This window comes from Triticum aestivum, chromosome 2A, assembly GCF_018294505.1.
Source record: "Triticum aestivum cultivar Chinese Spring chromosome 2A, IWGSC CS RefSeq v2.1, whole genome shotgun sequence".
Lineage (NCBI taxonomy): Eukaryota > Viridiplantae > Streptophyta > Magnoliopsida > Poales > Poaceae > Triticum > Triticum aestivum.
This window is the reverse complement of record NC_057797.1, coordinates 198,132,651-198,158,180: the sequence shown is the minus strand read 5'-3', so window position 1 is coordinate 198,158,180 and position 25,530 is coordinate 198,132,651. Positions and strand designations below refer to the sequence as shown.

The window sequence follows — 25,530 nt, the reverse complement described above, 5'->3', positions numbered from 1 at the left end:
ATTAAGAAAGATGTGATGACGTAGAGGGATAAACTCAAGCAATATGATATAAACCCCATCTTTTTATCCTCGATGGCAACAATAGAATACGTGCCTTGCTGCCCCTGCTGTCACTGGGAAAGGACACCGCAAGATTGAACCCAAAGCTAAGCACTTCTCCCATTGCAAGAAAGATCAATCTAGTTGGCCAAACCAAACTGATAATTCAAAGAGACTTGCAAATATAATTAAATCATACATATAAAAATTCAGAGAAGAACCAAATATTGTTCATAGATAATCTTGATCATAAACCCACAATTCATCGGATCTCGACAAACACACCGCAAAAAGAGTTACATCGAATAGATCTCCAAGAAGATCAAGGAGAATTTGTATTGAGATCGAAAGATAGAGAAGAAGCCATCTAGCTAATAACTATGGACTCGAAGGTCTGAGGTAAACTACTCACACATCATCGGAGAGGCTATGGTGTTGATGTAGAAGCCCTCCGTGATTGATTCCCCCTCCGGCGGAGCTCCGAAAAAGGCCCCAAGATGGGATCTCTTGGGTACAGAAGGTTGCGACGGTGGAAATAGGATTTCATGGTGCTCCTGGATATTTTCGGGGTATATGGGTATATATAGAAGGAAGAAGTAGGTGGGTGGAGCTACGAGGGTGGAGGGCGCGCCCCCCTGCCTCATGGCCGCCTCATTTATTTCTTGACGTCCACTCCAAGTCCCCTGGGTCATGTTTGTTCTAAAAAATAACTCTCTCAAAGGTTTCATTCCGTTTGGATTCCGTTTGATATTCCTTTTCTGCGAAACACTAAAATAGGCAAAAAAACAGCAATTTGCACTGGGCCTTGGGTTAGTAGGTTAGTCCCAAAAATATTATAAAAGTGCTTAGTAAAGCCCATTAAACATCCAAAACAGATAATATAATAGCATGGAATAATCAAAAATTATAGATACGTTGGAGGCGTATCAATGGGTTAGGCAAGGGTTGTCTCAGGCACATGCTTCTGTCTTGGTGACAAAATTATGAATATATTAAGTTGTCTTTGTATTCTTGTATGAGAGGCTATTGGTTTTCTTGTTCATGTTTAGTACATGTACTAATAATGATTGAGATATGCTTGTTACTGAAGGAGGGTCCGCCTAACAAATGTTGTTATGTGAATTTTGAAGTCATATATATATATATATATATATATATATATATGACAAAATGTTACGTGCTTAAACTTTTCAAGTCATATATGTGCATGATTGTAAGGTCAGTCTGACAGTGGGACACGACGATTACATGAATCTGATGGATATTATTTGTCCAATTAAGATGGGCCCACCAAAAGAAAAGTTGGATGTTTCTATTTTTTGTGGGGATTTCTAAGATATTTATTTATCTTTAACATGTATTATGTTTTTTTGTATATAATAGAATAGACGGGGTAGCAATTTGTGTGTATGTTCTGAAAATAAGTTAACTAGATGTGACTCGTGTCATCTTATGACGCTCTTTTTTACACTTATTGCACTGTTTTTACACTTCAATTCACATGTTGTTGGTAGCTATTTTAGTGCTTGATCTTGAAACATTTGAGGAGTTGCTACATTAATTGACACCTTGCGCATACTCGGGAAAAGGAGGTGTGTTTTCGCAACAGCTCTCCACTCATAGATTGGTTTAGCTGTACTCCAATCTCAAGTAAAATCAAATTAAATATTTATCTAATATCAAATAACAAAATGAAAGTTTTGTCTAATTGTAGATGCGTAGACAAGTGCATCTACCGACCCTGTAAAAGCATGAATTATATCTGCCACCCCTATAAAAATATGAAAAGCGAAGAACCAAATCAAATCTAGCTTTTTTTGAACCAATCAATCTTGCTCATACTGTCATACATATCATTAATCCTCCGTCGCACATCGCTTCAATGTTTAGCATTAAACGCATTTGCACTAAAACATCTGTAAGATCTTAACTGTCAAAGTATGTTAATCCAAAGATGCAGGTTGCTTCATTAGTGTTTAAGAGGAAAGTAGTTACCTCTTAATAGCTCTCCATAATTAGGAGTAACATAGTATGGTGAACTATGTTTCCACTATAGTTGGGAGTAACATATGTGTGGTGCCATCTATAGTGTGAGTAACATACTATGTTACAACATGCCTCTCTTTTCTAATTAATTACTTGCCACATCTTCTATTTTACTAGACACGTGTGATGTTAACACTTATGTTACTTCATTATGGATAGTCTTAGTGTTTAAGATGAAAGTAGCTGCCTCTTAATAGCTCTCCATAATTAGGCCTCATAATTCTTCAGGAATCTGCTCCATCCCCCTCCCCTCCCAAAGACCACCACACCAAAGTATTTAAAATATATGACAATAATCGCTTGGACTAGTATTTTTTTTTGCCAAAAGGATCATATCTATCATGAAAGTTCACCGGAAGTATAAAACATCTTAAACATAATAAAAAATAGTACATTAATATTTCGAGACCACCGAACGACCACTACAACCGCTAGAATGAGCCGCCGACGTGCCACTGTCACCCCTTCCCTGCAGGAGCCGGCTTGACCTCGTAGATGATAACCAGAAATCTTCGTGCACGTGTCCCTAAAGACCAGTGCCCTGAAGTTGTAGTCGTCACCGTTGAACTCTTACATAGATCTGAAGCACCTTACACCAAATCTCGCCATATGACGAGAAATCCTAACCTCACCGCCCAGGAAGACAACAGGAACTACGCCGAAGCCCGTCGATTACGTCCAGACAAACGAACTTGAGAAGGATCAGAGCCGGGAGTCAAACTCCAAAAAAAAGCGCCGCCATCCATCCGAACGCCACACCTATGAGGATTAAAAAAATCCTAACCTAAACTACTAACCAAAGTGAAGGCATTGGAATTTGCCTCCCTTCTGCCTACCGAACAGCAGACAGAAGGGAGGCAAATCCACGGACTCGTCGGTGAGGTTGGGGAGGGAGAGTTTGCCGTAGTCACCCAAGGTTAGACAAGGAGAATTTCTTGAGTAGAAGAATTGTATTCTCAAAAAATCTACTGGCAAGGTGATCAAAATCTTGTGATTTTAAGCTATGGTTATTATTGAATATACAATCACATGTATAACGTGGTACCTAGTGATAGAAAAAGAAGACTGGCCGATTGGATCTGAATGTGGTGGACAAATTTAAGCAGCCAAATTATCCAAATGCATGATGCGTACCAACTTGCCAAGAACGTAATGGAAATTTGTAGTATGAATTTAACTCGATGGAATAAATACAGGCGCATCGTTGCTACACACAACCTCGTCGTCACAAAGGTAGACACGACGGAGATGCAATCAGACACATACTAATTACACAGTTCATCTCTAGGGTCTCTCGCAGGAGTCAGCCCTGGGTTACAATTACAATACATGTCGTGGATAGAAGTGCTCAAATCCTGGCCATCTTGGGCGCGACGACGAGCGGGTTCTGGCGCGCGATCTGCTCGCGGCCGGCTGCCTTGTAGTCGAAGAAGCAGGTGTGCGCATCGGCGTGGCGGTGCGCGCCGCAGTAGGTGGCCCCGCACCGGCAGGCGAATCCCAGCAGCCCCACCTTCTTCTGGCACGCGCTGCATCGGTTCTTCACCGTCTTCTCGGGCGTCTCCTCCTCACCTCCGGCTTTCGTCAATGCAATGGTCAGCGACCGGAGGCCGGACATGACGGCGCCATCAAAGGCCATCACGTCCAGCAGCTGCTGTTCCTTGTAGCACTTGGAGCAGAGGTCGTTTGTCGCCGCGCCGGCGAAGAATCCGCAGCCGCTGGCGCACAGGGCCGCGCCGCCGGCCTGCTGCCTCGCCTCCATGTTGTCGAGCGAGAGATCGAGCGAGTTGTCGATCGAGCAGGTCTCGCGCGCACGTACGTGCTCCGCCGGGGCGATTGATTGCTCGCGATGGCCTCGGTTGGAGATTTCGCAGCGCACCGAAGCCGGAATTGGTTCTGTGATTACAGAGCTTGTGTCGTGGCCTTTTATAGTACTATACTACCTTCTCATTCTCGTTTTTTACTCGGATTCGGAATCCGACCAGTGCAAGCAGACGCCAGCGCCAACCAGGCAATCCGGTCCCACCACGGGCTGTGTTATTTCCTCTGCGATCTTTCTTCTTGGGACTGTCTATTTGACATTTGACTGTTTTTCAATTCGAAAACAGTCAAATTTTTTGACCAATCAACACATTACACCTGTATGAGCAGAAAAATCAACAGAAAGCAAAAAAGAACGCCTAAACAGGTCGGGGGTAAACATCAAACCCGGGTCGGGGGTAAACATGTTAAATAACGAAGAACCAATACAAAGGTAAAAAGCACTATATTATAGTCAAATTTCCTGATAAATCAAGTGCTGACACCTATGTCCAAATACCATGGACAATTGTATGCTTGTATTTCCAAAAAAGGGGTCGTGTGGCTAAAATCTGACCCAGTTCTAACTAATAACCGAAACAAAACAAGGCAACTATCACCAAACCCTCCTGGACCGTTGCCCACGCTCTTTTTTTCTTTCCTGGACAACAAATCACCTGACAAAGAAAAGGAACAAAAATCATCAGAATACTGGCGTCTCCCAGGACCCTCCTTTAACTTGCATCACACAGGTCATCTGGGAGGCGCCATGGCCCATGGGAGAGGGGAAATGAGAAGAAAGAGTAGAAAAACATCCGAGAGACGTCATGGGAGAGAGGGAGTGAGAAGAAGGAAGAACAAAAACAAGTCAGAGAGGCACATCAGAGGGGCAAGTACCTGGAGAGAAGCAAGGGGGAAGAACAGATCTGAATAATTGGTGGTGGAAAAAGGAAGATCATCCAAGAGACGGTCCACAGCTCACGAAATGTCCTACTCCTTTTGATCACACTTCTATTGAACTCTTCCATGTTTTTCCTCACCCTGCTGCTCTACATACACCTGCTACATGAACTAGCCTGCAAAAAAACCATCATACAATCTAGTGAGAATTTTGGAATCGTCAGGGGGAAAATTCTAACTGTCGGAAGTTAAAACTGTTAATATTCCACTGTCAAAACACTACACCAACATGAATTCCAGTGTAACGTACACATGAAAAAAAAACTTTGCTGCAGTATAGGGCAATGTAGGTAACATGAACCATGAGGAAATTACATGAAAAAAGTTGTGTTGTAGTACACATGAAAAAATCTTTGCTGCGATACATGGCAATGTAGCTAACATGAACTCAGGGGAAATTACAGAGTTAGACAACTCATGACATTCATGGAAAAATGAGATGAATTCCAGTGTAATACCTACATGACATACAATGCAAACTGGGGGAATATTACACCGTATTCCAGCATTATTTAATACAATTCAGAATTACAATGTGATTCTGGGGGATATTACAATATAAATTTGGGGTATGTATATTACAATGTAATCCTGGGGAATATTACACTACAAATATAGTGGAAATTACAGAGAAATTAAGAGGTATTACACTGTAATTCAAAGAGTTAAAATCCACCGGAAAATCAAGCAAAAGCTGAACAGAATAAGTACAGAGATACATGCAAGTTCATATGAAGTCATGAATACAGAGACAGACCTATCAGCATAAAGAACACAAGTCCTATCAGATGAATGCATTAATATTGACAATCAAAAGTAGAGTTTGTTACAGTGCTGGTACACATGGACAGTGAAGGAAATGAATAATCACACTAGTGGATTACAATGATAATAACCAAGAGACTACACAAGGATAATCACACAAAGCAGAGTTAAAATCCACTGTAATTCAAGCAAATCTGAACAAGAATGAAGCCCAAATATCAAATAATACAGAGGTTCATCGGGAAAATTACACTACTTTGTTTAGAAGAAGAAAAATTACACTGAATTTCTAGGAAAATTTACACTGCAATTCGGGGAATAATTACACTACAATTACATAAATAAAGCATGAAGTTTACACTGTAATTATGGGGAAAATTACACTGTAATTACATAAATGAAGCATGGAGTTTACACTGTAATTCTAGGAAAATTACACTGTAATTCCGGGAAAATTACACTGTCATTTAAAAAAATGAAGCATTGGGACTACACTAAAACCTGGGCTAAATTACACTGCAATTCTAGGGTATATTACACTGCAATTACATAAAGGAAGCATGGGGATTGCAATGAAATTTTTGGATACATTACACTGTAATACTAGGGGCATACTACACTGTAATTTTAGGCTAAATTACATTGTAATTCTTGTGAATAAAAAAGATAAGTCATTAGTTGTAACTAGATCAGAAAGACTCACATGATTCACATAGAAATTGAAAATAGTTTTATCAAAACCCCTATCATCACTAGAAAGATCCTAAAAAATAATTCAGTCAACAAACAGAAATTTTAATAAACTGAAAGAAAGAATAAAAACGAAAATGAAAGTAGAGAACAAGACAAAAATAACTACCAAAGACATAGCATTAGAACCATCTTCCACAAAGTCATTAGGCACAAAAGGATCATTCAAAGAATCAGCCCTCTCAATAGAAGAAACTACCAAAACATCATTGCGAGAGACTTCCCGTAGTCTCCCCATTGACCTAAACCTAACAAAACATAATACATGACACACGAAAGAAAATAAAAGAAAGCTGAAAATTATAGGGTAATGGGGCTCAATTACAAGGGAAATCTCACAACAAATAATACATTGAAAGGCAGCAATCAGGGGAATTATAGAGTAATGGGGGCATATTAATACAGTGGAAGAATCACTTAAATACAGTGTAAAACCAACCTAAATACAGTGAAACTCTGAGTAAAAATACACAATAATTAGGGCAACTTACAATGAAAAGGTAGAGGGAGTACACTGCCAAAAACTGAAGATAAATTATATAGTAAGAATTGGGGATATTACAGTGCAAAACCACATGAATGCATGCAAAACATCTGAGAAAAAATACAATGTAAATAACAAAGAAACTGGCGCAGTATTACACTGAAAAAATATACATTGCAATTTACACTGAAAGAAGCATGATAATTACACTGTAATGGGGGTAATTCTAGGGAAAATTACACAATAATTACAAAATAAAGAAGCACGAAAAAAACAATGTAATTATGGTATATTACACTGTAATTGCAGGCTAACCTACAGTGTGATTCTACGTCACATGAGAATTACAATGTAATGGGGGGAAATATTATACAGTAATTCTAGGACAAATTACACAGTAATTACAAATAAAAAAGCACAAAAACACACGGTAATTACGGTATATTGCACTGTAATTGCAGGGTAACCTACAGTGTAATTCTACGGACATATTACACAGTAATTATAGCAAAATTCACACTGAAGAAAGAAGCATCGGGATTACACTGTAATTAGGGGGAAATACACAGTACTACTAGGACAAATTCCAGAGTAACAACAAATAAAGAAGCATCAGGATACACTGTAAATGCACTACAATTATGGGGTAAGTTACACTGTAATTATGGGTTAAATTACACAGCAATTCTGGATGGGGATACACTGTAATTCTAGGGGTAAGTTACACTTCAAGTCTGGAGTAAAAATACACTGTAAAGAAGCATGCAATTCAGAGAGATTCCTGGACTGACACTGCAACAACACTGCAGCCTAGTACACACAAATTCAGAGAGATTCAGGTACCGGGGGAAATGAACACCTACATCTAACACAAAAAATCATAATGAATTCCAGGGACTACAACATCAAACATCAGCAGCTAACAGCAAATACAACTAAACTGCATAAGCAGGCAGAAATCAGGCTAGATCATCTGCAACTACATCTAATGACAAAGGAACAGACACCCAGGCCGGCAGAAATAAAATTGATAGGGCTAACCACCGCTGCAACTATAACTTCCCCTACCTCTATATCTACATCAGAATAAACAACCTACGCCTACCTCCACATCTACAAGCATGGGAGAATATGACCACAACAAGCAGATGGATTAGAACCCCCACATACAACAAGCTCCTACATAACTCAGGCGAGCAGAAGGATGGGAAATGGAGCGCTAGGCATGGCGGACTAGAAACAAACACGGCAGCAACACGCACCTACCACGGATCCACGGACAACATCAAGAACAGATGAACCATGGATCCATGGATCCAAAACTTACCTAGATCTGGAACTACACAGCCACAACACAAACAAAAGCACACAGGGAAACACGAGAGACAAGGACAACCGACCGCGGCAGCGGGGATCGAAGAGAAAAGGGAGGAGAAATCGAAATCGAGCGGTGGAATAGCTCGGAATCGCCATGAACATAAGAAATCGCCTCCTCTCCAAGTGGAGACAGTGCCGGGCCGGGGGCGGTAACGGGCTGAGACGGGAAAACCAAACCCGAGAAACCAACACGCATCAACCCAAACAAGTGGAACGCCAGCACGAAGAAAAAAATCAACACGAATCTCTGCGTGAGAACGGACGGACACGGATTTGATTGACGACGAATTGAAAAACACTCGACTGTAAAATAGCAAAACCGTTCTTTTTTAGGGACTCTATCTACAATTTTTTTTACATCAAAATACTCTTTATTGCAAGCTGATCATCTTATTATCTTTTACAAGATCAACAATCTTTACGGGTGAATCTTCCATCCACCTCACACACACCTTATTTCTATCTAGTTTGGCTAAGCCAAAGGGCGGCATAATTAGACTCTCTAGGAGCATGCTCAAAAATAATCTACGGAAAATCACACACAAGGTGATATATATCATCAAAAACTGTCGTCGATGGACCAAAAGAGTGACCTTCATTCTTTGTCTTTATCACCTCGATGTTGTCGAAGTTCACCTCTATACGGTTACACCCAGATGTAGTTGTCAAGTTGAGACCAAACCGTAAGGCCAGTGGCTCGCCCATAAACGCATCTCCGCACCAATCGATTTCCCCATTCCCTGTCGCGACGAATCTACCATTCGAGTCTACGATCTTTTTTCTTGGTTCCACGTATCTACACCCCTCGCCCCACATGAGCGCTTATTTTATGTTTTTTTATCCGAGGTTTCATCATAGATCCCCACGAAAATAATCCAGTATTAAAAATCAAGGAAACCGACCAACCAATGGAAACCAGCCAAGAAAAAAGTCCCGACAACTAACGAAGGATTCCCGAGCCCACATATGCCCATGCAACGGCTAAAAAGAAGAACATGCCACCCCAATCCGATCATCCCACAACTGTCGCCTCCATGCGCGCTCTCAGACGTTGCAGGCCAAGACCGACACCGCTCCTCCCTACCTGCCTCGGGCCTCGGGCAGATCTCTGCTTATAGCGCCATCAAGTGTGTCAAGACATCATCGACGACCTACTCATGCAAATCGACGTCCCAGGGCGTGATCGCCCTCAAGACCTTGCCAGGCCTCGTCCACCCGAAACCGAACCTAGAAGCGGCCGACCAGGAGGCACCAGCATACGAGGATCATTCCCGCTACTGCAATGGAGAGGCGGGGCGATGAAGGCGGGCGAGAAGCTGAAGAGGTCATCGAGTCAGAGTAGCATCGTAACTCGTCACCACAGCCTCGTTGTCCGCCCCTGCCGAGAAAACGCGTGCACTTAGTTACGTGTCTCTCCATATCCAACACGCCCGTCTCTCAGCATAGCTTTGTTATGCATGTTTTTTCTTTGTTTAAACTTAAACTCTTCCTGATGCATGCTTTCAGAAAAGATCCCATCAAAACGGGAGCCTAGCTTCGTAATTGCGAGCAAAACCATATTTATTAATGGGTAGCTAATCACTCTGTTTTTTCTTACCATAGGGGGCAAGCAATATCATACTAAACTCTCTAAGATCAGGGACACCTAGATTATCAATTTCCCCCCTAGAAACCAAACCCCAGTTAGGTACTCCCCTGATTCAAAATAATTGTTGTGATTTTAGTTTTAAAAATTTAAACTAAAACCAAGACACTTATTTTGGGTCGGAGGAGTAGTTGATACTCCCTCCGTGTGAACTTACTTATCGCGGAAATGGATGTATATACATGTATTTTAATTCTACATACAACCATTTCTATTCATTTTAGCGACAAGTAATTTCAGACGAAGGGAGTATTTATGAGAATCACCATGTTTTTTTGGAAAAAGTGAGACAAGACAGAGAAAAACAACTTACACCTGTATGATAGGTTCTTAGACATCCAATAAGAGATTATTTTAATGATCCTATCATTCACAGCCTGCAGGTGTTCTTCTTTGTCAAAATATAGGGGAACCCCCAAATACTTGAAAGGGAAGTACCCATTTTTACCGCGATTTCTTTGAGAAAAAAAATTAGCCTCATTAACATCCAAGTGAATTGGCAACACGGTTCTGTCTGTCACTTTTTGATTGATGAAATCATGAATTTCTTTTGACGGTGTTCTTATTAATTTTCAGTTATGGAAGGGTGGAGAATGGAAGGAAGAAGTGATAGGAGGCCATAAAGCTGGTGATGGATGAGGTTAGAGAAATGATCCGAATACATATTATACTGTATATAGAGCTTTGAGATGATCTTCTCGAACACTGTAACCCTATCAATAAAGCTATATTTAAGGTCCTTAATATAGGAGATCCGGCCTGAGTATAGCGTTTTGGATCTCGGCCTTTACGGAGGCCGAATTTTAGAAAAAAATATAAAAAATTCAAAAAAATTGGTTAAAAAAAATCTGATTTTTTACAAGTAAAAAAGGATGTGAGGTGTATGGATGTAAAATTTGAGGATGAAATACATCGAAATGCGACCTGTACAAAAAAGTCTAGGAGGATGAATCGTATCATGTGATATAAAAAGCCTTAGATTTTTTTTTGCACACCCTTGTTTCAACGTATTTTGTTCTGAAAATTTACACACCTGTGCATTATGCCTTCATCTATCTTTGTATTTTTTTCAGAAATTTTTGCAATGTAAAAGTATGAATTTTCAAAAAAATAAAAAATAAATTTTGCATTTAGAGGCCTCCATGGAGCTCGGCCTCCAAATGCAATTCTCAACTGGCCTATACTACCTGTTGCAAGATTTCTCTTGAATACTTCCGTTTTGTACTGATACATGGTGTACTGATCACGAGTTAATACTCCCTCCGTCTTAAAATAAGTGTATCTAGACGCGTAGTGTGTAGATACACTCATTTCAGCGACAATCCACAGTTAATTCTGGACGGAGGTTATAGTATTAGGAGATGGGACAACAATCAAGAACGATATTCACAAGTCAAAGGAAACAAATTCTGAAGAGCTAAGCAATCCACAATCACAAATAATATAAAAGGCAAATTGTAAATAACCAAATAATTCACCCTCGAATTCAAATCAATGAACATATCTACAAGACCCCATCTAAACTGATTTACATGAGAGTATGACAAATACTATTCCCAAATCTCAAACCACAATACACATGACTTCATCCTGGCAGCTCTTCACAGGTTGTTATGCTATGCAATTGCTCGCACCAATTGAAACCCATTAGACCAAAGAAAAAACCATGTACTGCCAAACTACCTAACCCTTCCTTACAAACCAATTAGATTCACTATTCACCGCTCTATTAAAGTTCATGATTAATTTCTTTCTATCTTAAAGAAAATTCTAAATAGACCAGTGCCGCAACGTGGCCCATCAATGATCTAGTAGTGAGTAAGTCATGTTAACTTAGACTTGATCACCGAAAGTTAAATAAATAAATAGAATTGCACACTTAGAGTTAAACACAAATAGGCTTATAATCACAAAAGATTAAAAGAAATGGGCTCATACCCCTTCCTCTCTCCTCTCAGACGAACATGCCACTAGGGTTTCTGCCTCCCATCGGCGCCGCCGCTAGTTAGCCTTGTCTCCTGTAGCATTAGGATCATGGGGGCATGGTGGATTGCGACCCTTGCCGGTAGGATGATTCCCTTTTTAGGTGTTCTTTTGAGTTTGGTTAGAGTTTGTGTCATGCTCATAAAAGATAGGACGGCAGTGGCTCCCTGAAGATGGAATAAGTTTCTCCACGCCTACCTCCTACACTGGCGGTGTGTCTAGTGACGTCGAAGGGCATGTGGAAGTGTGTCTCTAGCGGATCTCGCAGGATTCGGTCAGTGGTTGTCTTCGATGGACCTGCTTCTGTAAGTGCATCTAGTGCCACCCCTAGTTGGTTTTGGAGTATTGACGACTAACCTAGTTGAGGGACTAATATGTTTGTGAGAATTGTAGGATAACACAGGTAGAAGTCCCTCATTGATTCGGTTTTCCTACCAGAGATGACCCCTAAAAATGTATGAAGACATTGAAGTCAAAGGTGGTATGTGAAGACATTCACATTGAAGACTATGACAAGAGAAGACATCGCGTGAAGACTATGGAGCGCGAAGACTTAGCAGTTTCGTCGTTCTGTGTTTTTCTTTGTTGAGTCATAGAAACCACCGTACTGTTAAGTGGGGTCCAAGAGAACCAGTCAGAATGACTGAAGTGATGCTTAACCAAAATCCTATGTCTTCGAGTGAAGACTATGAGAGCAAATCTTGTCCAGAGTTGGATAAGTCAGCTTTGCTTGTAGCCCAAGTAAAGTTGCCGTGTGTGTTTGAAATCTGACCGTTGGAACACGTGTCAGTTCCTTAGTGACCCAGGGTCATTTCGGACAAATCAGGTCGGGTTGCCTAGTGGCTATAAATAGCCCACCCCCTACAACCATAAACGGTTGGCTGCTCAGAGTTAGAGTACGGCTTTTGTCGTTTGAGAGCAACCCAGCTCGAAGCCTTTGAGAGAGAATTCCTTGCGAGGATAAAGCCCTAAACATCCAGAGCCAAAGAGTGTTAGGCATCACTTAAGTCTTCTTGTCTGTGTGATCTGAAGACTTATTACACTTGAGGACTGTGAATCCTCCAGCCGGTTAGGCGTCGCGTTCTAAGCATTCAAGAGTCATTGTGGATCGCCGGTGAACAAAGTCTGTGAAGGTTAGGAAGTCTACCTTGAGGACTTACCAGAGTGATTGGGCGAGGACTGGGTGTCCTTAACTCAAGGGGAATAAAGTGAAGACGAGGTCTTCTGAGTTGAATCTCAGCCTCCCTAACCAGACGTACAGTTTTCACAGCAACTGGAACTGATCAAACAAATCATTGTCTTCGACGAGTCACTAGTTTCATCCTTCCCTTCCCTTTACTTACTGTTGGTCCTTGTGAAGTCATTGTATGACTGCATTATCTTTTGTCTTCACTAAGTGACTGCTTGTTTTGATTGGCTTCACAATATCTTCCTACCTGATCCTTACTGCCTAGTTGTTATTAGTCATTGCGCTTTCACTTCATTGAATACTTGACTATGGTTTGCCTAGTGTAGTCTACCTTCCGCTGCATGGTAATAGGTTTATTTCTATCAGTTGTCTTCGAAACTTCCATGTTTTGAAGACTTTCCTAAAAATCGCCTATTCACCCCCCCTCTAGTCGATCACTAGCACTTTCAATTGGTATCAGAGCAAGGTACTCCCTTGTTCTGTGTGATTCGGTTTAACCACCTGGAGTTTTAGCTATGTCGACTGCAGGGATAATTAAGGTCTCCGCTACTTGCCCCGTCTTCGATGGAACTGAATATCCCTACTGGAAGAATAAGATGCGCATGCATCTTGAAGCCATTGATGTCGACCTATGGTATGTCGTCAAGAATGACGTTCCCAAGGCTAGTGAAGGTGTCACCGCTGCTGATGTCAAGAAGTTCGTTCAACTAGACTCCGCTGCCAAGAACATCATCTGTGGTCATCTGACCAAAGGACAGTATGGCCGCGTGAGTGCTTTGTAAACATCTAAACTAGTCTGGGACTGGCTCTCCAAGGTCAATGAAGGCGTCTCAACCCAGAGAGATCAGAGAATCAGTGTTCTTCGCAACCTCTTCAACCGCTTCAAGAGAAATGACGATGAGAACGTCCAGCTCACGTTTGATCGACTCACTGACATCACTAATGAGCTTCAAGCTCTCGGCGCCACTGAGATCACCAAGCATGAAGTTGTCAAGACACTCCTGAGATCACTTGACAGCTCGTTTGACACCCTAGCCCTGATGATTCAAGAACGTCCTGATTTCAAGACACTCGATCCGTCTGACATACTTGAGAGTCTCAACACACATGAGTTTCAGCTTTCTGAGAAAAGAGACATCGACGGTCCCAACTATGGGCGAACTCGTGCCTTGAAGGCAAAAGCTGTCTCCTCATTTGAAGAAGAATCTGACAGCAGTTCTGATGATCCTGAAGACATTGGAAAGGAGCTTGCTATGCTTGTGAAGAAGTTCCAAAAATTCACCAAGAAGAAAGGATTCAGAAAGTCTTCACGATCAAGCTCAAGAAATAATGAAGTTTCTGCTCATGACTCTAAGAAGAGAACATGCCACAAGTGCAAGAAACCTGGCCACTACATCTCTGAGTGTCCGCGGTGGGACAATGAGAACAAGAAGAAGAAGAAGAGCAAGGAATATGACTCTGACGACAAGAAGAAGAAGAAATACTCAAAGTCTTCTTCCAAGTCTTCCTCAAAGTCTTCTTCACACAAGAAGAGCTCATCTGGCAAGGCACATGCGTTTGTTGGCAAGGAAATGGATTCAGAGGAGGAGTCCGCTTCTGAGGAGGCGGAGGTGGAGTCTGAGGAGGAGTTCGATTCTGGCGTTGCGAGTCTGGCTACAGCATACGTTGCCAAGTCCATCTTCAACACTGAAGACAATGACTTCATCACCGACACCGATGCAAATGACAAGGACTACTCCGCTCCTACCTACTGCTTCATGGCACGCGGTGCCAAGGTAAACACACGCCCTGCTCACTATCAAACTTCTAGTGAAGATGACTCTGATTGTGGTTCCAAACCCAGCTACAAAACACTTGCTAAAATTGCAACTGAACAACAGAAAGCTATGGAACATATTCAAAAACTATTAGACAAAAGCGATGATCTGTTAGACGCTGAAATGATTCAATCTCAGTCCTTAATTGAAGACATAAAAAATCTTCACGTTAAGTATGAGGAACTTGAAAGTCGTCATGAAATGCTCTCAACAACTCATGAAAAGCTTTCCTATGATTATCTTCAAAGGAAGCAAGACCTTGAGAAATTGAGAATGGCTCATGAAGATCTTCAAAAGGAAAACGAGTCACTTTGCGCCGAATAGATCAGTTTCGCTCAGGAAGGATTTGAACCACCATGTCTTAAATGCATTGAGCGCGACAACGCTACTTCTGTTGCTGAGTGTTCTACTGCTGCTACTGTTGCAATATCTTCAACTGTTGATGTGGTAACTAACCCCTCTGCTGAGGATACCACTGCTATTGCTGATGAGAATGCTAGGTTGAAGACATTGCTTGAAACAGGGATGTACAAAAGTCTCAAAGGGCATCAGACACTATGTGATGTCCTCAAAAGGCAGATCCTGAACCGAAACCCTAGGAAAGAGGGTGTTGGGTTCGAAAGGAAAATGAATGCTGATGGCTCTTACTGGAAACCTGAGTAGTACCCCAAAACCACATGGGTTGCTGCAAAGGAACCTTCAGCGGATCCATCCACCCTATCTGGCTTCACTTGTGCTAATCCCATTGTTATTGATGAATCCTTTGATGCAAACTATAAACTGTTTAAGAATCAGAATGGTGAAGTGTTTGCCAGGTATATTGGTACTAACTGCAGGAATGGACCGCCTATGAAGAAGATCTGGGTGCCAAAAAGGTGTTTGGAGAATCTTCCTGTGAATGTCATCATGACACCACAGGTGAAGAATACAAACCCCAGACCACAGGCTTCATATGGTCCAAAGGCTTCATACAGACAAAGGACTCACTTGAGTCGCACTAACGCAAATGTTTTGCAGGAAAACCATACTCAGGTCTGTGAATATGAGTGCGTTTCATCAAACCGCCATGTTCATAAGACCAGGAACTATTCTGCTTATTCTTATGAGTACTATTGTCCACCTACAAGACTTTTTGCTAGGGCTTCAAAGACAAAGTTCTCAGATGCTGCACTTAAACTCATTGCTTTGAAGCCACCCTTGAAGACGTGGGTGGCTAAGAAAGCTTAACTCTCTTTTGCAGGGAAAGGTCTCCAGCCGAAAACCAAAATCGTCTGACGCTATTGCTGGGGACCTTAAACATCTTATAGGGCGCAAGATCAAATGCCCAAATGGTCTTATTATGTATTTTGTTCCTGAATCGCTTGCTACTCGCCCTATCAGTCCAAATCTCGATCTAAGCTTTCATAATCCACTGGTTCGTCAAATGTTTTTGCTTCACAATTCTCTTCGTGAAGCCTATCCCCCTAACTGCACTGTAGGGTACGACACCAGCTGCTTCAGAATGGATTATTGATAGTGGATGTACCAATCACATGACTGGCAAGCGAAGCCTTCTTATGGACTCAACACTACGTCCATCTGACAAAAGTCACATCACATTTGCTAACACTGGTAAAAGCAAGGTATTGGGTCTAGGAAGAGTTGCAATCTCAAAGGATCAACACATGGATAAAGTCATGCTTGTTGAATCCCTTGGTTTCAACTTAATGTCTGTTTCAATGCTTTGCGATTTAAACATGATTGTGATGTTTGGAAAATATCGTTGCCTTGTACTAATGGAATCTAACAAGTCTTTAGTGTTTGAAGGGTATTGAAAAGATGATTTGTACATGGTAGATTTCTCAGCAGGACCACAACTTGTCGTATGTCTTCTAGCAAAAGCTTCTGAATGCTGGCTCTGGCATCGGAGGCTAGGACATGCTGGCATGAGGAATCTCCACACCCTTGCAAGGAAGAAGCATGTCATAGGCATCGAGGGCGTCAAGTTCAAGAAGGATCACTTATGCAATGCCTGTGAAGCAGGGAAGATGACGAGGGCCAAGCATCCCTCGAAGACAATCATGACAACGACTCAACCCTTCGAACTGCTCCACATGGATCTCTTCGGTCCCACTCATTACTCAACTCTTACTACTACTGCTTGTCTCTATGGCTTTGTCATTGTTGATGATTATTCAAGATATACTTGGGTGCATATAATCCTCTACAAGACTGAAGTGCAAGATGTCTTTAGACGCTTCGCCAATCGAGCCATGAACAACTATGGCGTCAAGATCAAGCACATCAGGAGTGACAATGGCACTGAATTCAAGAACACTGGTCTAGACACTTATCTTGATACTTTGGGCATTACACATGAATTCTCAGCTCCATACACACCAAAGAAGAATGGCGTCGTGGAACGCAAGAACAGAACACTTATTGAGATGACCCGAACGATGCTTGATGAATACAAAACTCCAAGAAAGTTCTGGCCTGAGGCCATTGATACTGCATGCCATATCATCAATCGTGTTTATCTTCACAAGCTTCTCAACAAGACATCCTATGAGCTCCTTACTGGAAAGAAGCCAAATGTCAGTTACTTCAGAGTATTTGGCGCCAGGTGCTGGATCAAGGATCCACATCACACTTCAAAATTTGCACCAAAAGCACATGAAGGTTTTATGCTTGGATATGGAAAGGATTCGCACTCCTACAGAGTCTTCAATCTCTTTCGTTATAAAGTGGTTGAAACAGTGGATGTGCGGTTCGATGAGACTAACGGCTCACAAAGAGAGAACCTGCCAAATGTGCTAGATGAAGTTCCATCCGATGAATCAATCAAACTTATGGGAACTGGAGAAATCATACCTTCTGAAGCTCAGCCTGAAGAGGAACTTATCATCTCCGCACCTGATCGACCTGAAGACAATGATCAAACTGAAGACAATGCTCAGCCTGAAGACAATCCTTCTAACGATGACAATGATCAACAAGAGCAAAATCTTCGTCCTGTACATCCGCGTGTTGCAAATGAAGTACAGATTGAGAAAATAATTGATAGCATCAATGCACCAGGTCCATTCACTCGTTCAAGGGAAACACAGCTAGCAAATTTCTGTGGGCACTTCGCATTCGTCTCAATATCTGAACCCAAGAAAGTTGAAGAAGTCTTCATGGAACCTGAATGGATTCAAGCTATGCAAGAAGAGCTTCAACGGTTTGAGCTGAATAACGCATGGGAACTGGTTAAGCGTCCTGATCCCTGCAAGCATAATATAATAGGCACCAAATGGATATATCGCAACAAGCAAGATGAGCATGGTCAAGTTGTCAGAAATAAAGCTCGTCTCGTTGCTCAAGGGTACACTCAAGTTGAAGGGATTGACTTCGATGAAACCTTTGCTCCTGTGGCCAGACTTGAAGCCATACGCATACTGCTGGCCTATGCAAATCATCATAATATTCTTCTGTATCAAATGGATGTGAAGAGCGATTTTCTCAATGGCAAGATTGAAGAAGAAGTGTATGTTGCACAACCGCCTGGCTTTGAAGATCCAAAACATCCTGACATGGTGTACAAGCTCAACAAGGCACTGTATGGCCTCAAACAAGCCCCTCGGACTTGGTATGACACACTCAAAGACTTCCTGAAGAGCAAAGGCTTCAAACCTGGTTCCCTCGACCCCACTCTCTTCACGAAGACATATGATGGTGAACTGTTTGTGTGCCAAATATATGAGGATGGCATTATCTTCGGATGCACCAATCAAAAATACACTGAAGAGTTTGGATATATGATGCAAGAGCAATATCAGATGTCCATGATGGGTGAGCTGAAGTTCTTCCTTGGTCTTCAAATACGTCAGCAATGCAACGGCATCTTCATATCTCAAGAGAAGTACCTCAAAGATTACCTGAAGAAATTTGGGATGCAAGAATGCAAAGGCTTCACGACTCCAATGCCAGCCAAACATCATCTGGATCCCGACGACAATAGTAAAGAGTTCGATCAAAAGGTATACCGCTCCATGATTGGTTCTTTACTTTATCTATGTGCATCTAGGCCAGATAGTATGCTTAGTGTTTGCATGTGTGCTCGATTCCAAGCGGCACCAAAGTAATCGCATCACTTAGCTGTGAAGCGAATTCTTCGATATTTGGCTCACACCCCAACATTAGGATTATGGTATCCAAAGGGGTCAGAGTTTGATCTGGTTGGATTCTCAGATGCTGATTATGATGGTGACAAGGTGGATCGTAAGTCTACATCAGGCACATGTCATTTTCTGGGACGATCACTTGTATGTTGGTCTTCAAAGAAACAGAACTGTGTATCTCTCTCCACTGCTGAATCTGAATACATTGCTGCTGGATCTTGCTGCGCTCAGCTTCTATGGATGAAGCAAACACTCAAAGACTATGGCATTCATCTGAAGCAAGTGCCACTCTACTGCGACAACGAAAGCGCCATCAAGATTGCCAACAATCCAGTTCAGCACTCGAAGACAAAGCACATTGAAATTCGTCATCACTTTCTCAGAGATCATGTTGTGAAGGAAGATATTGATATCATACACATCAACACTGAAGAGCAATTGGCAGATATCTTCACCAAGCCCTTGGATGAGAAGAGGTTTTGCAAGTTACGGTGTGAGCTAAATATCTTGGAATCCTCAAATGTCCTGTGAACAGGCACACATCCTAATACTTATGCATATTGATGACTTAGATGTGCAACACGCGAAGTAAAGTATATCTTCAATCAATGAAGACTTACATTCTAAGTGTGAATACATCAATGTGGAATTTGACTTCGGAGTGCCACGATAATTGTGCGCCGTGTCTGGGTCTAATACTTCCTATACGGTGGGTAACGCCACCACCAAATTTTTCTGTTTGAAGTGATTCACTCATGGTGTTACATTTGATATGTATTCGCATTTGGTTTGTCTTCATGATTATCTTCACTATGTTGATGTGATTGTCTTTCTCATATATATATATATATATATATATATATATATATATATATATATATATATATATACTAGTGTTCTGTCCTCTACAACATTCACTTATAGCTACGTCTTCCTTGTTGAATCTTTTGAACTAAGTGAATGTGATCGGACCCTAATCTCTCTATGCTTTCTATCTCAAACTCTATCTGTCCAAATCATATGCATTCTATTGAAACTGTCGGATGTCTTCTCTGCGTCCTAGTCAGCAGAAGATACAGAGACAAACATTAAGTCCGTTTTCAATGCTAATTCATTCACCTGAAACCCGGAGAAGTGGGAACGACCACCCGACAATCCAAGTGTGCGCGGGAACGTGGGACAACTCCAAGTATGTTGCATGTTTGCCACGTGCTCCTCAGATGTGAACGCCGGGGGCACCTGCGTAATTGTGCTGTGCCACACACTTCCTTATAAATACATGTCCCCTGCGGTCAAGAAAACCTTCTTCCATCTCTCCACCTTGTCAAACCCTAGCGCCCCCGCTAGCTCTCGACGACGCCGGTGACGAAGCGCTTAGCTACCGAGACTTCTCCGACACCGTCCTCACGCCGGCCGCGGACATCGTCCTCTCCGCTACCGCCGTAGGTGTTCTCCGTCACCAAGATAGGGCACGGTGGATTGAACTGCTCGGTCTCCTACTCTTCCCATCTAGCAGTTCTTCACATGGTAAATATAACTCTATTTTTACCATCTTTTTGATCCTCAAAGATTCATCTTGTTTGCCAAAATAAGTTTCTGCCTATACAATGTTAGATCTATCCTGTCTGCATCTCATACTGCCTAGAATATTCACTTAAGCTTCATATCTAGTTAGATTCCTCACTTGTCCTTATTCGTGGATTCGTACAAATCTGGAACCAACTCTCAACATATAAGTGAATGTCTTCGCACGATGAGGTCAATATCTCCTAAACTGATTTATCTTCGAAATCTTCTGAGAATGCATATGACATCTTCCCCTTCCCTCGCATCTCTAATGCTGTCACAGGTACATGTCCGTGGGAGAATCCCTTGGTTCTCATAGTCTGCATTCGTTTGCAGAATTCTTACAGCATCACATTAACTCTCCCGAAGCCAGTTCCTGTTTGTCCAGCAAGTGAAAGCCTTTGAACGTGTTGAAGCCATTCAGTTTGAAGTTTATGGCTGCAGAGAAATCAGTCAGGAAGGGTGGCAGACAGCGTCGTGGGGGAACGTCAAGAGATTTGCCTGATGACCTCTCAGAGCTTTTACAAGACAGATCCTGAAGAGGATTACAATCAGCGCAAGATCCGAATCTAATGGATTCAAAGATATTGGGCAGAACAATGGTTCAAGTACAGATTTGTGACCCAGGAATATGCTGAGAAAAATGCCATCAAACGACCATGAGGAGACATCCTACACAGAAATCTTCAACCCAGGTCCAGAGATGAAGCCATTGAACAAGGCTTCTATCCATGCATGGTCCGTGGACCACAGCCTGCGGATGCACACCCATCGTCATTGCTATGGTGTCGTGACGACAATCTGTTCAAGCACAACTTCCGGTTTGCCAAGAATTCGGCCAAGCAAAACAAGAAGTCATGGGGACTTGACTTCAACCCTGGCCCTTCTGCTCCCCGTGCCGATGGCACCCGCGAAGCTGAACCCAATCTTGTTGGGCCCTTCTACAACCTGGAAGGTCTCATCACTCATATCAAGGTTCAAGGGACAGCCATGGATGAGCCTGCAAATGACGCTGAATCTGATGAAGCGCCTGCATCTCCAAAGGCAAAGAAACTAAAGAAGCCTAAAGCTTCAAAGCCTGCCTCAGCACCAAAAATCTCACGAGCGAAGCCACTGGCTACTGCACCTCCTGAAGACAGTGTGCAGTCTGAAGATTTGTCACGCATCTCCAAGCCCTCGAAAGTAAAGATGCCTTTGCAACACACCAGCCAAGAACTGACTGCTGCTGCTACTCTGCGCAACGATGCTATTGATCTGTCCAGCGATGAAGATCTTGCAGATGACGCTCTTGAGCAACTGATCAAGAGCAAAGAAGAAGCGGAAATCTTCAATGATTTGCCTCTCTTTAATGTGGCAATCATCCATAACTTCATTGATGAGTGGTTTGGCACGCCCAACCTCAGCTTTGAAGATCTGCAACTTCCAATTGGCCTCAGTGTCGCCTTCACTGGCGCCATAGCTTCTGAGCTAACTCTAGCTCAGCGCATCGTTGAACTGAAGCAAAAGATCGACTATGAGAAAGCTCAGTTCAAGAAGCACATGGCCAAGCTCAGCGTGTAAGATGTCAAAAACTTCTAGATCATGTTGCATGAGCTCAAGGAAGCCTTTCTCAAGAAGCGTGAAGAAGTTAAAGGCTCTCGTGAGCACATGAAGAGCCTGGCAGACACGTGTGTGCAAGCCTACAATGAGGCTGAGAAGCGCAAGGCTCTTGGTCTTCCTGGTATCGATCCCAGGATGGCTGCAAAGAAGAAGAAGAAGCCAGCTGTGGCTGAACCTAAAGCACCAAGCCAGGAAGCACATCCCATTGTCTTCCCAGCCAGCATGACTGGCTCGAAGCCAAAGGTCAGGTCCACCGCTTCAGAACTGAAGAAGACGAGGACTGCTGAGGCTGAAGCCAGAAAGAGGAAACATCCTGAAGCCTCTGATGCTGCTCCCTCTAAGAAGAAGCGCAAAACCAAGAAGGATCGGGCTGCTCCCACATAGCCCTTAGTTGTTGAACCTATCTCAATGGTTCGCCCTGCATCTGCACACCAAGAGCGCCAACTGATTGTCCATGAGCCTGCTTCCACAGAGGCTCATGAAGCTGAAGACATTCCAGCAGTTGATCCCACTGCTGCTGAAGACATTGGTCACCATGACAATGCTGAAGATGATGTAGTTCTTGCTCAGATCAAGCACAACTTGGTATCATCGCCTGTTCTCACGAACAGCGAACTCATCAGCATTGGTCGTCCTCTGACGCCAATTGCTCAGGATGCATCATGGGCTGATCACCCACAACAACAAGACACTCCGAGTACTCAACAACAACAAGTCACACCACCCTGGCAAGAAGAAGAAGATGATTTTGAGGCCCAGCAAACTCCATCTCCAAAGGCATCACCAGCGTTGCGCAGGCTTCGCAAAGGACCAAGGCCTCAAGTCCCTCTATCGAGCGTTCCAGAAGGAGAAGTGCACCACCAATCTGTTGCACATCAAGTGTTTCCAGATGCCACTCCTATTGTGACTGGATCCAAAGCCAAACTGGCTGAGGATGTTCCGGCTGCATCAGCCGATGAAGAAGGAGCCCCAAGAGTTGCTACACCCCCGTCTCACCAAGATGTTGTTCTCAAGGAGAACGTGATCGACCCTCCAGCTTCTGAAGTGGAGGTTGAGAATCCTGAGGCTGCCACTGTTGGAAATATGCCCTAGAGGCAATAATAAATTAGTTATTATTATATTTCCTTGTTCATGATAATCGTTTATTATCCATGCTATAATTGTGTTGATAGGAAACTCAGATACATGTGTGGATACATAGACAACACCATGTCCCTAGTAAGCCTCTAGTTGACTAGATCGTTGATCAGTAGATGGTTACGGTTTCCTGACCATGGACATTGGATGTCATTGATAACGGGATCACATCATTAGGAGAATGATGTGATGGACAAGACCCAATCCTAAGCCTAGCACAAAGATCGTGTAGTTCGTATGCTAAAGCTTTTCTAATGTCAAGTATCATTTCCTTAGACCATGAGATTGTGCAACTCCCGGATACCATAGGAGTGCTTTGGGTGTGCCAAACGTCACAATGTAACTGGGTGGCTATAAAGGTACACTACAGGTATCTCTGAAAGTGTCTGTTGGGTTGGCACGAATCGAGACTAGGATTTGTCACTCCATGTGACGGAGAGGTATCTCTGGGCCCACTTGGTAGGACATCATCATAATGTGCACAATGTGATCAAGGAGTTGATCACGGGATGATGTGTTACGGAACGAGTAAAGAGACTTGCCGGTAACGAGATTGAACAAGGTATCGGGATACCGACGATCGAATCTCGGGCAAGTACAATACCGCTAGACAAAGGGAATTGTATACGGGATTGATTAAGTCCTTGACATCGTGGTTCATCTGATGAGATCATCGTGGAACATGTGGGAGCCAACATGGGTATCCAGTCCCGCTGTTGGTTATTGACCGGAGAACGTCTCGGTCATGTCTGCATGTCTCCCGAACCCGTAGGGTCTACACACTTAAGGTTCAATGACGCTAGGGTTATAAAGGAAGTTTGTATGTGGTTACCGAATGTTGTTCGGAGTCCCGGATAAGATCCCGGACATCACAAGGAGTTCCGGAATGGTCCGGAGGTAAAGATTTATATATAGGAAGTCCTATTTCGGCCATCGGGACAAGTTTCGGGGTCATCGGTATTGTACCGGGATCACCGGAAGGGTCCCGGGGGTCCACCAGGTGGGGCCACCTATCCCGGAGGGCCCCATGGGCTGAAGTGGGAAGGGATCCAGCCCAAAGTGGGCTGAGGCGCCACTTTCCCCTAGGGCCCATGCGCCTAGGGTGGGGAAACCCTAAAAGGAAGAGTCCCAGGAGGGGAAGGCACCTCCTAGGTGCCTTGGGGAGGAGGGATTCCTCCCCTTGGCCGCCTCCCCTTTCCCATCTAGGGCTGCCGCCCCCCCTAGGGGTGGGAACCCTAGAGGGGGCGCACCCTCCTCCCTCTCCCCTATATATAGTGAGGCCTAGGGCTGCCCATAACACATGATTTGATCTCTCCCTGCTGGTGCAGCCCTCCCTCTCTTTCTCCTCCTCTCCCGTGGTGCTTGGCGAAGCCCTGCAGGATTGCCATGCTCCTCCATCACCACCACGCCATTGTGCTGCTGCTGGATGGAGTCTTCCTCAACCTCTCCCTCTCTCCTTGCCGGATCAAGGCGTGGGAGACATCGTCGGACTGTACGTGTGTTGAACGCGGAGGTGCCGTCCTTTCGGTACTAGGATCTCCGGTGATTTGGATCACGACGAGTACGACTCCATCAACCCCGTTCTCTTGAACGCTTCCGCGCGTGATCTACAAGGGTATGTAGATCCACTCCTCCCTCATTGCTAGATGACTCCATAGATTAATCTTGGTGACACGTAGGAAAATTTGGAATTTATGCTACGTTCCCCAACAGTGGCATCATGAGCCAGGTCTATGCGTAGTTTCTATGCACGAGTAGAACACAAAGTAGTTGTGGGCGTTGATTTTGTCAATTTACTTGTCGTTACTAGTCTTATCTTGATTCGGCGGCATCGTGGGATGAAGCGGCCCGGACCGACCTTAGACGTACTCTTACGTGAGACTGGTTCCACCGACTGACATGCACTAGTTGCATAAGGTGGCTGGCGGGTGTCTGTCTCTCCTACTTTAGTCGGATCAGATTCGATGAAAAGGGTCCTTATGAAGGGTAAATAGCAATTGGCATATCACGTTGTGTTTTTTGCATAGGTAAGAAACGTTCTTGCTAGAAACCCATAGCAGCCACGTAAAACATGCAAACAACAATTAGAGGACGTCTAACTTGTTTTTGCAGGGTATGCTATGTGATGTGATATGGCCAAAGGATGTGATGAATGATATATGTGATGTATGAGATGATCATGTTCTTGTAATATGAATCACGACTTGCATGTCGATGAGTATGACAACCGGCAG

The 25,530-nt window shown here is 43.2% G+C and overlaps 1 protein-coding gene across 1 annotated transcript; it reads right to left on the bottom strand.

Moving 5' to 3' along the window:
• Nucleotides 1–3,090: 3,090 nt before the first annotated feature.
• Nucleotides 3,091–8,391, bottom strand: LOC123188317 (zinc finger A20 and AN1 domain-containing stress-associated protein 10). The gene is made up of 2 exons (XM_044600367.1): nt 4,780–8,391; nt 3,091–4,559 (listed from the first exon to the last, which is right to left on the bottom strand). Exon 2 carries the CDS (start codon nt 3,842–3,844, stop codon nt 3,434–3,436), a length of 411 nt encoding a protein of 136 aa, XP_044456302.1. The 5' UTR covers nt 3,845–4,559; nt 4,780–8,391; the 3' UTR covers nt 3,091–3,433.
• Between the last annotated feature and the right edge of the window lie 17,139 nt (nt 8,392–25,530).